The 12,771-nt window shown below is 51.7% G+C and overlaps 1 protein-coding gene across 1 annotated transcript in view; it reads right to left on the reverse strand.

The window, feature by feature from the left end:
• KIF13A (kinesin family member 13A) overlaps positions 1-12,771 on the reverse strand; it is a 131,911-nt gene that overhangs the window by 31,434 nt on the left and 87,706 nt on the right. Inside the window, 6 exon segments of the mRNA XM_038770774.1 lie at positions 488-661; positions 5,036-5,200; positions 6,966-7,115; positions 7,445-7,585; positions 8,449-8,611; positions 10,785-10,998. Coding sequence (XP_038626702.1) covers positions 488-661; positions 5,036-5,200; positions 6,966-7,115; positions 7,445-7,585; positions 8,449-8,611; positions 10,785-10,998 — 1,007 coding nt within the window.

A 12,771-nucleotide genomic window follows, 5' to 3' on the forward strand; every position in this document is an offset into this window, starting at 1 on the left:
AGACTGTGAGCCCACTGTTGGGTAGGGACTGTCTCTATGTGATGCCAATTTGTACTTCCCAAGCGCTTAGTACAGTGCTCTGCACATAGTAAGCGCTCAATAAATACGATTGATTGATTGATTCACTGTGCCTCAGTTCCCTCATCTGCAAAATGGGGATGAAGACTGGGAGCCCCACGTGGGACAACCTGATGACCCTGTTTCTACCCCAGCGCTTAAAACAGTGCTTGGCACAGAGTAAGCGCTTAGCAAATACCACCCTCATCGTCATCAACACCGTCGACTCCACAATGAATGTGTCTTTCTTGTTCCACTGTACTCTCCCAACAGGCTTACAGTCTAGAGGGAAATTTATCACTCCCCGTCAGGGAACCGAACCCCAGTGTCCCCGCGCAACAGGCGGGGCTACCCAGCACTGTACCAACAAGCGCTCGGCACATAGTAAGCGCTTAATAAACGCCACGGTTCCGACGCCGCTGCGGATTACCTTACAGTGAGAGAACGTCACGGTGAACTGGGCCTCTCTGGGGGGAGCGGAGGGCCCCTCCGGGTCAACCACGGGGGCCGCCACCGTGGATTCGCACTGGTCCCAGAAAGTGTATTGGCAGAAGACAAAATTGGACAGGTTCAGTGGCAGGCCCGTCGCTTCTTTAATCCTCACCTGAAGGGCGAGACACCAAATCACAACCGACGCCCTTCGGTTCTGCGTACACTCTCTCTGTACGCTCCTCCGTTCGTTCGCGCAACTGAATTCATTGAGCGCTTACTGGGTGCAAAGCGCCGTACTAAGCGCTTGGGAGAGTACAATACAACAATAAACGGACCCATTCCCTGCCCACAACGAGCTCACAGTCCAGAGGTTCACGGTGGGCTGGGGAAGCGTGTCTATCCAGTCTGTTGGACTGATCGCTCCCAAGCGCTTAGTACAGTGCTTTGCTTGTTGTTTTAGACTGTGAGCCCACTGTTGGGTAGGGACTGTCTCTATGTGCTGCCAATTTGTACTTCCCAAGCGCTTAGTACAGTGCTCTGCACATAGTAAACGCTCAATAAATACGATTGATTGATTGTGGGCAGGGAATGTGTCTATTATACTGTACAACAGTCTTCTAGACTGTGAGCCCGTTGTTGGGTAGGGACCGTCTCTATGTGTGGTCAACATGTGCTTAGTACAGTGCTCTGCACACAGTAAGCGCTCAATACACACGACTGAATGAATGAATCATCATCATCATCATTAATCGTATTTATTGAGCGCTTACTATGTGCAGAGCACTGTACTAAGCGCTTGGGAAGTACAAATTGGCAGCATATAGAGACAGTCCCTACCCAACAGTGGGCTCACAGTCTAAAAGGGGGAGACAGAATATTGTACTCTCCCAAGTGCTCAGTACAGGGCTTTGCAACAGTAAGCATTCAAGAAATACAACTGAATGAATGAATGCTTTGCACATAGTAGGTGCCCAATAAATACGACTGAGTGAATAAAAAATGCTCAGCACAGTGCTCCGCATACAATAAGCGCTGCAGAGATACCACTGATTGACCGATTGTCTCTGCTATACGAGAAAAAACCACTGAGAAGCAGCGTGGCTCAGTGGAAAGAGTCTGGGCTTTGGAGTCCGAGGTCATGGGTTCGAATCCTGACTCCGCCACATGTCTGCTGTGTGATCTTGGGCAAGTCACTTAACTTCTCTGGGCCTCAGTTCCCTCATCTGTAAAATGGGGATTAAGACTGTGAGCCCCACGTGGGACGACCTGATCACCCTGTATCCTCCCCAGCGCTTAGAACAGTGCTTCGCACATAGTAAGCGCTTAACAAATGCCAATTATTATTATTATTGAGAGAGAGCGTGGCTCAGTGGGAAGGGCCAGGATTGGGAATCAGGAGATAATAATAATAATAATAATGGCATTTGTTAAGCGCTTACTAGGAGATCTGATTTCTAATCCCGGCTCTGCCACATGTCTGCTGTGTAAACTTGGACCATCACTTGACTTCCCTGTGCCTCAGTTTCCTCACCTGTGAAGTGAGGATAAAATACACAGTAATTGCTCAATAACTACGACTGACTGATCTCAATCCATCAGTGATATTTGCTGAGTGCCTACTCTGTGCCGAGCCCCGTACTAAGTGCTTTCGGGGGAGCACTTAGTAGACGGGATCCCGCACAACTTGGCTCAGAGTAGGGACCTAGAGGATTAATTCCGTCAATCGTATTTATTGAGCACTTACTGTGAGCAGAGCTCCGCACTAAGGGCTTGGGAGAGGACTTTGTCCAACCTGATAAGCTTGGATCTACCCCAGCGCTTAGAATAATGATAAGAATTGTGGTACTTGTTAAGCACTTACTATGTGCCATTCATTCATTCAATCAATCGCATTTATTGAGCGCTTACTGTGTGCAGAGCACTGGACTAAGCGCTTGGGAAGCCCAAGTTGGCAACACATAGAGATGGTCCCTACCCAACAGTGGGCTCACAGTCTAGAAGGGGGAGACCGAGAACAAAACATATTAACAAAATAAAATAAATAGAATAAATATGTACAAATAAAATAGAGTAATAAATACGTACAAACATATATATCAATCAATCGGATTTATTAAGCGCTTACTGCGTGCAGAGCACTGGACTAAGCGCTTATACATATCTCCCACCTCCCCCACATATCTGCTGTGTGACCTCGGGCAAGTCACTTCACTTCTCTGTGCCTCAGTTCCCTCATCTGTAAAATGGGGATTAAGACTGTGAGCCCCACATGGGACAACCTCATCTCCTTGTGTTCCCCCCAGCGCTTAGAACAGTGCTTCGCACATAGTAAGCGCTTAACAAATACCAACATTATTATTATATATCCAGGTGCTGTGGGGAGGGGGAGGAGGGGGAGGCGGAGAGGAAGGAGGGGGCTCAGTCTGGGAAGGCTGATTACTGATAAGCGATTACTATGTGCCAGGCACTGTACTAAGCGCTGGGGTGGATACAACCAAATCAGGGTGGACACAGTCCCTGTCCCACGTGGGGCTCACAGTCTTGAACAGTGCTTGGCACACAGCAAGCACTTAACAAATACCCCAAAAAGAAAAAAAAAAAGGGTGGGGGGGGGGTTATTCATTCAATTGTATTTATTGAGCGCTTACTGTGTGCAGAGCACTGTACTAAGCGCTTGGGAAGTCCAACTTGGCAACATATAGAGACGGTCCCTACCCAACAGTGGGCTCACAGTCTAGAAGGGGGAGACAGACAACTTAGCAAACACTTAACAAATACCAAAAAAAGAAAAAAAAAGGGTGGGGGGGGGATATGTTGATTTAAGACTTTGAACCGCGGGGGGGACAGGGGCTCTGTCCAATCAATCAATCAATCAATCAATCAATCGTATTTATTGAGCGCTTACTGTGTGCAGAGTACTGTACTAAGCGCTTGGGAAGTCCAAGTTGGCAACATATAGAGACGGTCCCTACCCAACAGTGGGCTCACAGTCTAGAAGGGGGAGACAGACAACATAGCAAACACTTAACAAATACCAAAAAAAGAAAAAAAAAGGGTGGGGGGGTGGGGATATGTTGATTTAAGACTTTGAACCGCAGGGGGACAGGGGCTCTGTCCAATCAGTCAATCAATCAATCGTATTTATTGAGCGCTTACTGTGTGCAGAGCACTGTACTAAGCGCTTGGGAAGTCCAAGTTGGCAACATATAGAGACGGTCCCTACCCAACAGTGGGCTCACAGTCTAGAAGGGGGAGACAGACAACATAGCAAGCACTTAACAAATACCAAAAAAAGAAAAAAAAAGGGTGGTGGGGGGGGAGGATATGTTGATTTAAGACTTTGAACCGCAGGGGGACAGGGGCTCTGTCCAATCAATCAATCAATCGTATTTATTGAGCGCTTACTGTGTGCAGAGCACTGTACTAAGCGCTTGGGAAGTCCAAGTTGGCAACATCTAGAGACGGTCCCTACCCAACAGTGGGCTCACAGTCTAGAAGGGGGGGACAGACAACATAGCAAACACTTAACAAATACCAAAAAAAGAAAAAAAAAGGGCGGGGGGGGGGATATGTTGATTTAAGACTTTGAACCACAGGGGGACAGGGGCTCTGTCCAATCAATCAATCGTATTTATTGAGCGCTTACTGTGTGCAGAGCACTGTACTAAGCGCTTGGGAAGTCCAACTTGGCAACATACAGAGACGGTCCCTACGCAACAGTGGGCTCACAGTCTAGAAGGGGGAGACAGACAACATAGCAAGCACTTAAATACCAAAAAAAGAAAAAAAAAAGGGTGAGGGGGTGAATATGTTGATTTAAGACTTTGAACCGCAGGGGGACAGGGGCTCTGTCCAATCATCATCATCATCAATCGTATTTATTGAGCGCTTACTATGTGCAGAGCACTGTACTAAGCGCTTGGGAAGTACAAGTTGGCAACATATAGAGACGGTCCCTATCCAACAGTGGGCTCACAGTCTAGAAGGGGGAGACAGAGAACATAGCAAGCACTTAACAAATACCAAAAAAAGAAAAAAAAAAGGGGGGGGGGGATATGTTGATTTCAGACTTTGAACTGCAGGGGGACAGGGGCTCTGTCCAATCAATCAATCAATAAATCGTATTTATTGAGCGCTTACTGTGTGCAGAGCACTGTACTAAGCGCTTGGGAAGTACAAATTGGCAACACATAGAGACACCAATCAATCAATCAATCAATCAATCAATCGTATTTATTGAGCGCTTACTGTGTGCACTTGAGCGCTTGGGAAGTCCAAGTTGGCAACATACAGAGACGGTCCCTACCCAACGGCGGGCTCGCAGTCTAAAAGATTGTTTCGCTTGCACTCCAGCGCTTAGTACGGTGAGCGGCTCATAGTAATCGCTTATCAAATACCACAATACTACTCTTGTTAGACTATCAGAATCAACAGACGCATTCGCCGCCCGCAGCGAGCTGACAGTCTGGAAGGGGAGGCGGCCGCCAACGCGGACAGGAGGAGGGTGGGGAGGGTGAGCCTCCCTCCTGGCGCGGCCAGCGCTCACCCTGCAGGTCAGCCTCCTGGCTAGCTGGAGGCCATCTCCGTTGCCGTCGGCGACTTCCAGGCTCCCGCTCTCCGAGGAGTTCTCCGAGGAGTCGTCCCCTTCGGCCGCCCGCTCCGGGACGACCCCCGTGACGCGCATCAGCTCGACGTGGAGCCGGCCGGCCACCTGGGAGGAACGAAGGAGACGCGGGGGACCAGTTTCGGCCGGCGGTGGGGCCTGGCGGATAAAGCACGGGCTTGCCGGTCGCAAGACCTGGATTCAAGTCCCGGCTCCGTCACTTGGCGGCTGCGAGACCTTGGACAAGTCCCTTTACTTAGGACTTTGCTTGCAAATCAGCGCTTAGTACTTAGTGCTTAGAGAAGCAGCGTGGCTCAGTGGAAAGATCCCGGGCTTTGGAGTCGGAGGTCACGGGTTCAAATCCCGGGCTCCGCCAGTTGTCAGCTGTGTGACTTCGGGCAAGTCACTTAACTTCTCTGGGCCTCAGTTACCTCATCTGTAAAAAGACTGTGAGCCCCCCGTGGGACAACCTGATCACCTTGTAACCTCCCCAGCGCTTAGAACAGTGCTTTGCCCATAGTAAGCGCTTAATAAATGCCATTATTATTATTATTATTATAGTACAGTGCCCGGCAAATAGAAAGCGCTTAACAAACGCCATAATTATTGTCATGATTATTATTCTCTGTGCTGTTTCTCACGCCACGATGGCTCTAATTTCGGCTCAGCCGCTTGCCTGCTGGGTGACCTCGGGCAAGTCGCTTCACTTCTCTGTGCCCGAGTCACCTCATCTGTAAAATGGGGATTAAGACGGTGAGTCCTATATAAGACATGGACAGTGTCCAACCTGATTAGCTTGTCTCTGCCCCAGCACTCAGTACAGTGCTTGGCACATAGCAGCTGTGTAACAAATACCATTGAAGCAGCGTGGCTCAGTGGAAAGAGCATCGGCTTTGGAGTCAGAGGTCATGGGTTCGAATCCCGACTCCGCCACATGTCTGCTGTGTGACCTTGGGCAAGTCACTTAACTTCTCTGGGCCTCAGTTACCTCATCTGTAAAATGGGGATTAAGAATGTGAGCCCCACGTGGGACAACCTGTTTACCCTGTATCCTCCCCAGCGCTTAAAACAGTGCTTTGCACATAGTAAGCGCTTAACAAATGCCAATTATTATTATTATTATTCTCTGTGCCTCGGTTACCTCATCTGGAGAAGGGGATTAAGACTGTGAGCCCCATGCGGGACAACCTGATCACCTTGCATTCCCCCCCACAAGTGCTTAGAACTAGTACAGTGCTCTGCACGCAGAAAGCGCTCAATAAATACGATAGAATGAATGAATAATAAGAAGAATAATGATGGTATTTGTTAAGCGCTTACTATGTGCAAAGCACTGTTCTAAGCGATTGGGGGATACAAGGTAATCAGGTTGTCCCCACGTAGGGCTAACAATCTTAACCCCTATTTTCCAGATGAGGGAACTGAGGCCCAGAGAAGTGAAGTGACTTCATTTATTTTACTTGTATATATCTATTCTATTTTATTTTGCTAATATGTTTTGTTTCGCTGTCTGTCTCCCCCTTCTAGACTGTGAGCCCGCTGTTGGGTCGGGACCGTCTCTATACGTTGCCAACTGGTACTTCCCAAGCGCTTAGTACAGTGTAAGCGCTCAATAAATACGACTGATTGCCCAAAGTCACCCAGCTGGCAAGGGGCGGAGGTGGGATTTGAACCCATGACCTCTGACTCCATGCCCGGGCTCTTTCCACTAAGCCACGCTGCTTCTCTCTGGATGAACAGTGCTTGACACATAGTAAGCGCTTAACACATAGTAAGCGCTTAACAAATGCCATTATTATTATTATTATTATTATTATTTATTATTATTATTATTCTTGGAAAAAAAGGTCAGGTAAGAGTTGTGTGCCCTTACCTCTCCTTGCTGGCTGATGATGGGCACCGCATACTGAAGTTTCACGTCGCAGAAGAGACACTCGAGGAAGACATTGGCCACCCCGATGAGGTTGTGGTTCTCTTGGGCTTCGTAGAAAGGGTCACCTCGCCTCCCACAGAGCCTTGTGGCCTGTTGTTTGGGTTTTGCCAGGAACCAAGGCAAAGATGGATGTCGGATGGGGGGAAACTGGCAGAAAGAGTTGGGCTCACCCGAGAAACGGGCTGGTGGCCTCGCAAGCCTTAGGGAAATCCAGGTCACCCGTGCGGATGTCCGGGGGGGCCTTCCACCCCTCCGCGCTTCCCGGGATACCAAGGCCCAGCGCGGTCAGCCCTGCTTTGCGAGCTCCCTTTCCCAGTCCCCTCGCCCCATTCCTTGCAAGATGGCTCTCTCCGGGCCCGGCCCCCATCCGCCAGCTCAGCTCGGGCGGCCGGGCTGGGCCTCGGTCGGACCAAACCCACCTCAGGGACTTTCTCCTTCCACTCTTGATAGAGGTCTCGCATGTCGATCAGTTTGTTCTCCAGCTTTTCGATGGTCCACACCTGGGTGATTTTTCCTTTCCTTCTCACCTGAATGGCCGGCTCGCTCACTATAGCTCCCCTCTGCCTTGGCAGAGGGGAGAAGGTCGGGGTGGAAGGACAGGGGGAGAGATGGACAGGACCAAGGAAGAGACGGAGAAGAGTGAAGGAGAAAAGGAGACAGTAAGGGGAGAGGGAAAATGGAGGGGATGAGAGGGAATGAGGAAAAAGGGGGAACAGGAGGATGAGGGAAAGGGGAAGAGGGGGGAGGAAGAGAGAAGAAAGAGAGAGAGAGATAATGGGAGGGGGGAGAAGGGAGGGAGGAAGACAGGGAAAGAGGGAGGTGAAGAAGAACCAAAAGGAGAGAGGATGAGCGAGGGGAACACAGAGGGGAGAGAGAGAGAGAGCACAGTGAAGTGACTGAAGACACCGGTTGTTGAGGCCACAACTTTTGCTCCGCAGCCCGTAGCCACTACGAGGAGGATGCCAGGCCATGAGGGGCCTTCTCCTCTCCCCAGTCTCTCCCGGGATGGTCCCCAAAGCCAAGGGCCCGGTGGGAAGCCAGCCTCGACCCCGTCTGCCCACCCTCTGCGGGCCGGGCCACGGAAGGGACCCCGTCCTGCTTCAGGCTTGATGGCTCACAGAAGCCCAATGGGAAACGATGATGAAAAACGGCCCTTCAAGAAGACCAACCCCATCCCGCCCTCCACAATTCTGGAAAGAAAAATGCAAGGGGGAAAGAAAATGAATTTTGAACAAACACAGACACACACAAACCTCTCCCCCAGCACAAAACAGACCCATTTCACCCCTTCTTCTCCAAGTCATCCCGTTCTGCACTCACACGCATAAATTCTCTTTCCTCCTCTTTCTCTTCTCTACTTTCTCTCCTCCCTTCTCTACTTTCTCTCTCCTCTCCTCTTTCTCTCTCCCTCCCCTTTACCCACCTTCCTGTTGGCGCTGAGGTTTGCGGCTGGGATCTGGAGGGTGACCTGGTAATCCGTGAGCTTGCTCATCTCCTCGGCCAAGAAGTTGGCTTCCCTCACCAGCGTGTTGGCCTTGACAATTTGCTCCCGGAGTTTGGCCAGACTCTGCCGGAACAGTCCGTCTCTGCGGGGAGGACAGCGGGCAAGAACGTCTGACCGGGGACCCTTCTCCGCCCGGTAGCCCGGCCTGGACAGCCGGACACAAAGTGACTGTCCGGAGACGAGCGGCAACTGGGCCTGGGCCCTAAAGAGACACCACAGGCTCTCCGGGCCGGGCGAGAGAGGGACGGGACCAATCTCTGGTCTTTAAACTAAGCTGGCATGAAATCCCTGCTTGATCTCCACCAGCCCTGTGCCTTGTGTGAGGAACACTGCACAGAGCACTAGGGAGAGTGAGGCAGAGGTCAAAGATACAATCCCTGCCTTCAGGGAGTTTACACTGTAAACGGGAAGACTCGCCTCAGATCCCAGAGCTCTTGGTATCCCAAGCCGCAGAGGCAGAACGACCCTCTCCCACCACAACTCTTCTCCCCATTACCACAAGCCCCAGTTTTGTCCTCTCTGCCCATCAATCAATGATATTTACTCAGTGTCTGCTGTGTGCACAGCACTGAAATAAGCGCTTGGGAGAGTCCGATACCGGATCCCTGACCACGAGGAACTTACAGTTTCTCTGTTAGAGAGAACAGTGGGGATTCCTGTTCCTCTGACTTGGGAAACCTACCCTTGTGGCCCCTGCCCCCTGCTCCGAGAGAGAGAGAGGAGCCTCCATGAAGGTAGAGCTGAAAAACTGGGGTCTCACCCCCGTGACCCCCCATGCACCTCTCAAAGCCCAGGACTCTTCTGGGTGTGCACCTCCCACACCCCCTTCCCTCTGCCATAATGCCCTCTTTCCTCTCCCCCTCCCCATCCCCATCGCCCTACCTCCTTCCCCTCCCCACAGCACCTGTATATATGTTTGTATGGATTTATTACTCTATTTTACTTGTACATATTTGCTATTCTATTTATTCTGTTAATGATGTGCATCTAGCTTCACTTCTATTTATTCGGACGATTGTGACACCTGTCCACATGTTTTGTTTTGTTGTCTGTCTCCCCCTTCTAGACTGTGAACCCGCTGTTGGGTAAGGACCGTCTCTATATGTTGCCGTCTTGTATTTCGCAAGCGCTTAGTACAGTGCTCTGCACACAGTAAGCGCTCAATAAATACGATTGAATGAATGAATGAATACGGAATCAGCGTCACGAGGGTCCCCGGGTCTCGAAGAACCGCTTTTCACGCCCGTCCTCCCCGATGCTACCTCCCTTTCCAGGAGTCTGAGCAGCCGGAGGAAGCCCAGAAGAGCGGAGCGAGTCAGTCATTCATTCATTCAATCGTATTTATTGAGCGCTTACTGTGTGCAGAGCACTGTACTAAGCGCTTGGGAAGTCCAAGTTGGCAACATATAGAGACGGTCCCTACCCAACAACGGGCTCACAGTCTAGAAGGGGGAGACAGACAACAAAACATGTGGACAGGTGTCATCAGAATAAGTAGAAATAAGGCTAGATGCGCATCATTAACAAAATAAATAGAATAGTAAATACGTACAAGTAAAATAGAGTGATAAATCTGTACAAATATATATACAGGTGCTGTGGAGAGGGGATGGATGAGCTGGAGAGAAGCAAGTGTCCCGGAGTTTGAGAGAGGAAATGGGCAGCTGGGGGGTGGAGGGCTTTTAGACCAGCAGTGGGCTTTTAGACTGTGAGCCCACTGTTGGGTAGGGACTGTCTCTATGTGATGCCAATTTGTACTTCCCAAGCGCTTAGTACAGTGCTCTGCACATAGTAAGCGCTCAATAAATACGATTGATTGATTGATTGATTGGAGGGGATGTCAGGTCATCGGGAACATCCTCGTAGTTAGTCCTTCCCAGACTGAGCCCCCTCCTTCCTCTCCCCCTCGCCCCCCTCTCCATCTCCCCCGTCTTACCTCCTTCCCTTCCCCACAGCACCTGTATATATGTATATATGTTCGTACATATTTATTACTCTATTTATTTTACTTGTACATATCTATTCTATTTATTTTATTTTGTTAATTTGTTTGGTTTTGTTGTCTGTCTCCCCCTTCTAGACTGTGAGCCCGCCGTTGGGTAGGGACCGTCTCTATATGTTGCCAACTTGGACTTCCCAAGCGCTTAGCACGGTGCTCTGCACACGGTAAGCGCTCAATAAATACGACTGATTGATAGTCAGTCACATCCCAGGGAGTCGGCCAGGGTGACGCGGGGGGCCGGCTGTCCCCTCACCTCTCCTCGGCCCACAGGGCCACCTTGTGCTGGGCGGCGTGGGCCGTGAGGAGCAGGCGGTGGTCGGCTCCGGGCTGGGGCTGGCGGTCGGGGGACAGCTGCTGGCGCAGGTGGTCCAGCTCGCGCTCGTACATGAGCCGCTGCTCCTCCAGGGCGCTGCGCTTCTCCTCCAGGTACTGCTTCTCCAGCACCTGCACCACGTTCTGCACCGGGTCTAGGCACGGGGCGCGGGCACAGCAGAGGCGGGGAGGTGAGTCGGGGGAAACTCCCCCTAAGACTAAATACACATCGACAGTCGACGAGGTCCGTACGGGAAAGCTGCACAGGGCCTGCCGCAAGCACTGAGGAGACACCTCGACTCTGCCGGGCGGTAACAGAACTTCCTTTAGACCCTTCCCACAAGGAAGCTAAGCATCCCGGGCACACGCAACTTGGAGACCACCCTCCCGCACCTTTCGAGTGGGAAACTTGTTCCGCTTCTCTCTGCCCACACCTCTCGGGGCGGGACGCGCACGCAGACGCACACGCCACACGGCCGATGAGGCGTCGGGAGATGGAAACAAGTTAGGACCGCGCTTTGGGGTTAAGGGGAGGCCAAGGAGGACCTCCCCCCGTCCCGTTTCGGGCTTGAGACACTCCCGCTGTCCCCGGCCGAAGGTTTCGCAGCGTTCAGGTTAAGGCCGGCCGGCACAAACAGAAGACGCGGTTTGGACGCACCCGAGACGGAGCACTGGTTCTCAGAAAATTGTCCGCCGTCTAGGAGCGGATCCCGGGTGACTTCCCGGGCCAGTGGGGCCAAGGAAGCGACTCCGAGTGGCTTCTGAAAGGCCGAGTTGGGATCACCAGTTTTAACCCAGTTTTCTAGACTGTGAGCCCGCTGTTGGGTAAGGACCGTCTCTATATGTTGCCAACTTGGACTTCCCAAGCGCTTAGCACAGTGCTCTGCACACAGAAAGCACTCAATAAATACGACTGAATGAATGAGTGAACCCTAGATTCATTCAGTGCTCTTAAATTTCCCTAGTCAAGCGCGAGCAAGTGTACATACACACACACACATGCTCGGAACTAGAGGAATTTCACAGCACACAGCTCCACTGAAAACTGCTCTCTCCTACCCAGATCGCCACAGATGCAGGAAAACAACACGAGCAAATCCTGGCTCCGCCGCCTGACCAGCGCTTAGAACAGTGCTTTGCACGTAGTAAGCGCTTAATAAATGCCAGCATTATTACTATGGGACCTTGGGCAAGTCACTTGACTTCTCTGCGCCTCGGTTCCCTCAACTGTAAATTGGGGATCGGGACCGCGTGTGACTGGGATGGCATCCGACCCGGTTTACCCGTATCCAAGCCAGCGCTTGGCACATAGTGAGCGCTTACCAATACCACAATTATACCACAATTAATCCCTGCGCCTGAATCCAGAGAGACGGATGCAGCGTGCGGGGGTGGGGAGGAGTAAGTACAAAGGGGCGGACCACAATCCCCCCCAACACAGCAATTTCCGGGCAGGCGGCCTCAGCTTTTTCCCCAGCCGGGGTTAGACGACGGGCCCTCAAGCACCGGCCAAGAGCGCTGGCCCAAGCCGGGCCCAAACGGTGACCACCTTCCTCCCCGGGCTCCTGCAGGAACTTGGTCTGAAGCCAGAGGAGAGGATAGAGCATCTTCAGGTAGGACCACCACGGAGAAGACCACCAGGCCGACAGGCGGATCGGGAACACGTCTACTGGTACAGGGTGGCCGCGGTGAGGGAACACAGCTTCTTGTCCCCGGGGCCGGGGTCAACGGCCCAGTCCCAGGAAAAGAAAGGACTAAAAGCCCCCCATGACTCCAAGCGCGACTCCAGCTAGGGACCTCTCGCTCTGAGTCAGGCACAACTCAGGTCAGAGTTAAGATGCCCTTAACCTTGCCTTCACTTCTTCAGAGAAGCACCGTGGCTCGGTGGAACGAGCCCGGGCTTTGGAGTCAGAGGTCACGGGTTCAAA

This window comes from Tachyglossus aculeatus, chromosome X2 (assembly GCF_015852505.1).
Source record: "Tachyglossus aculeatus isolate mTacAcu1 chromosome X2, mTacAcu1.pri, whole genome shotgun sequence".
Lineage (NCBI taxonomy): Eukaryota > Metazoa > Chordata > Mammalia > Monotremata > Tachyglossidae > Tachyglossus > Tachyglossus aculeatus.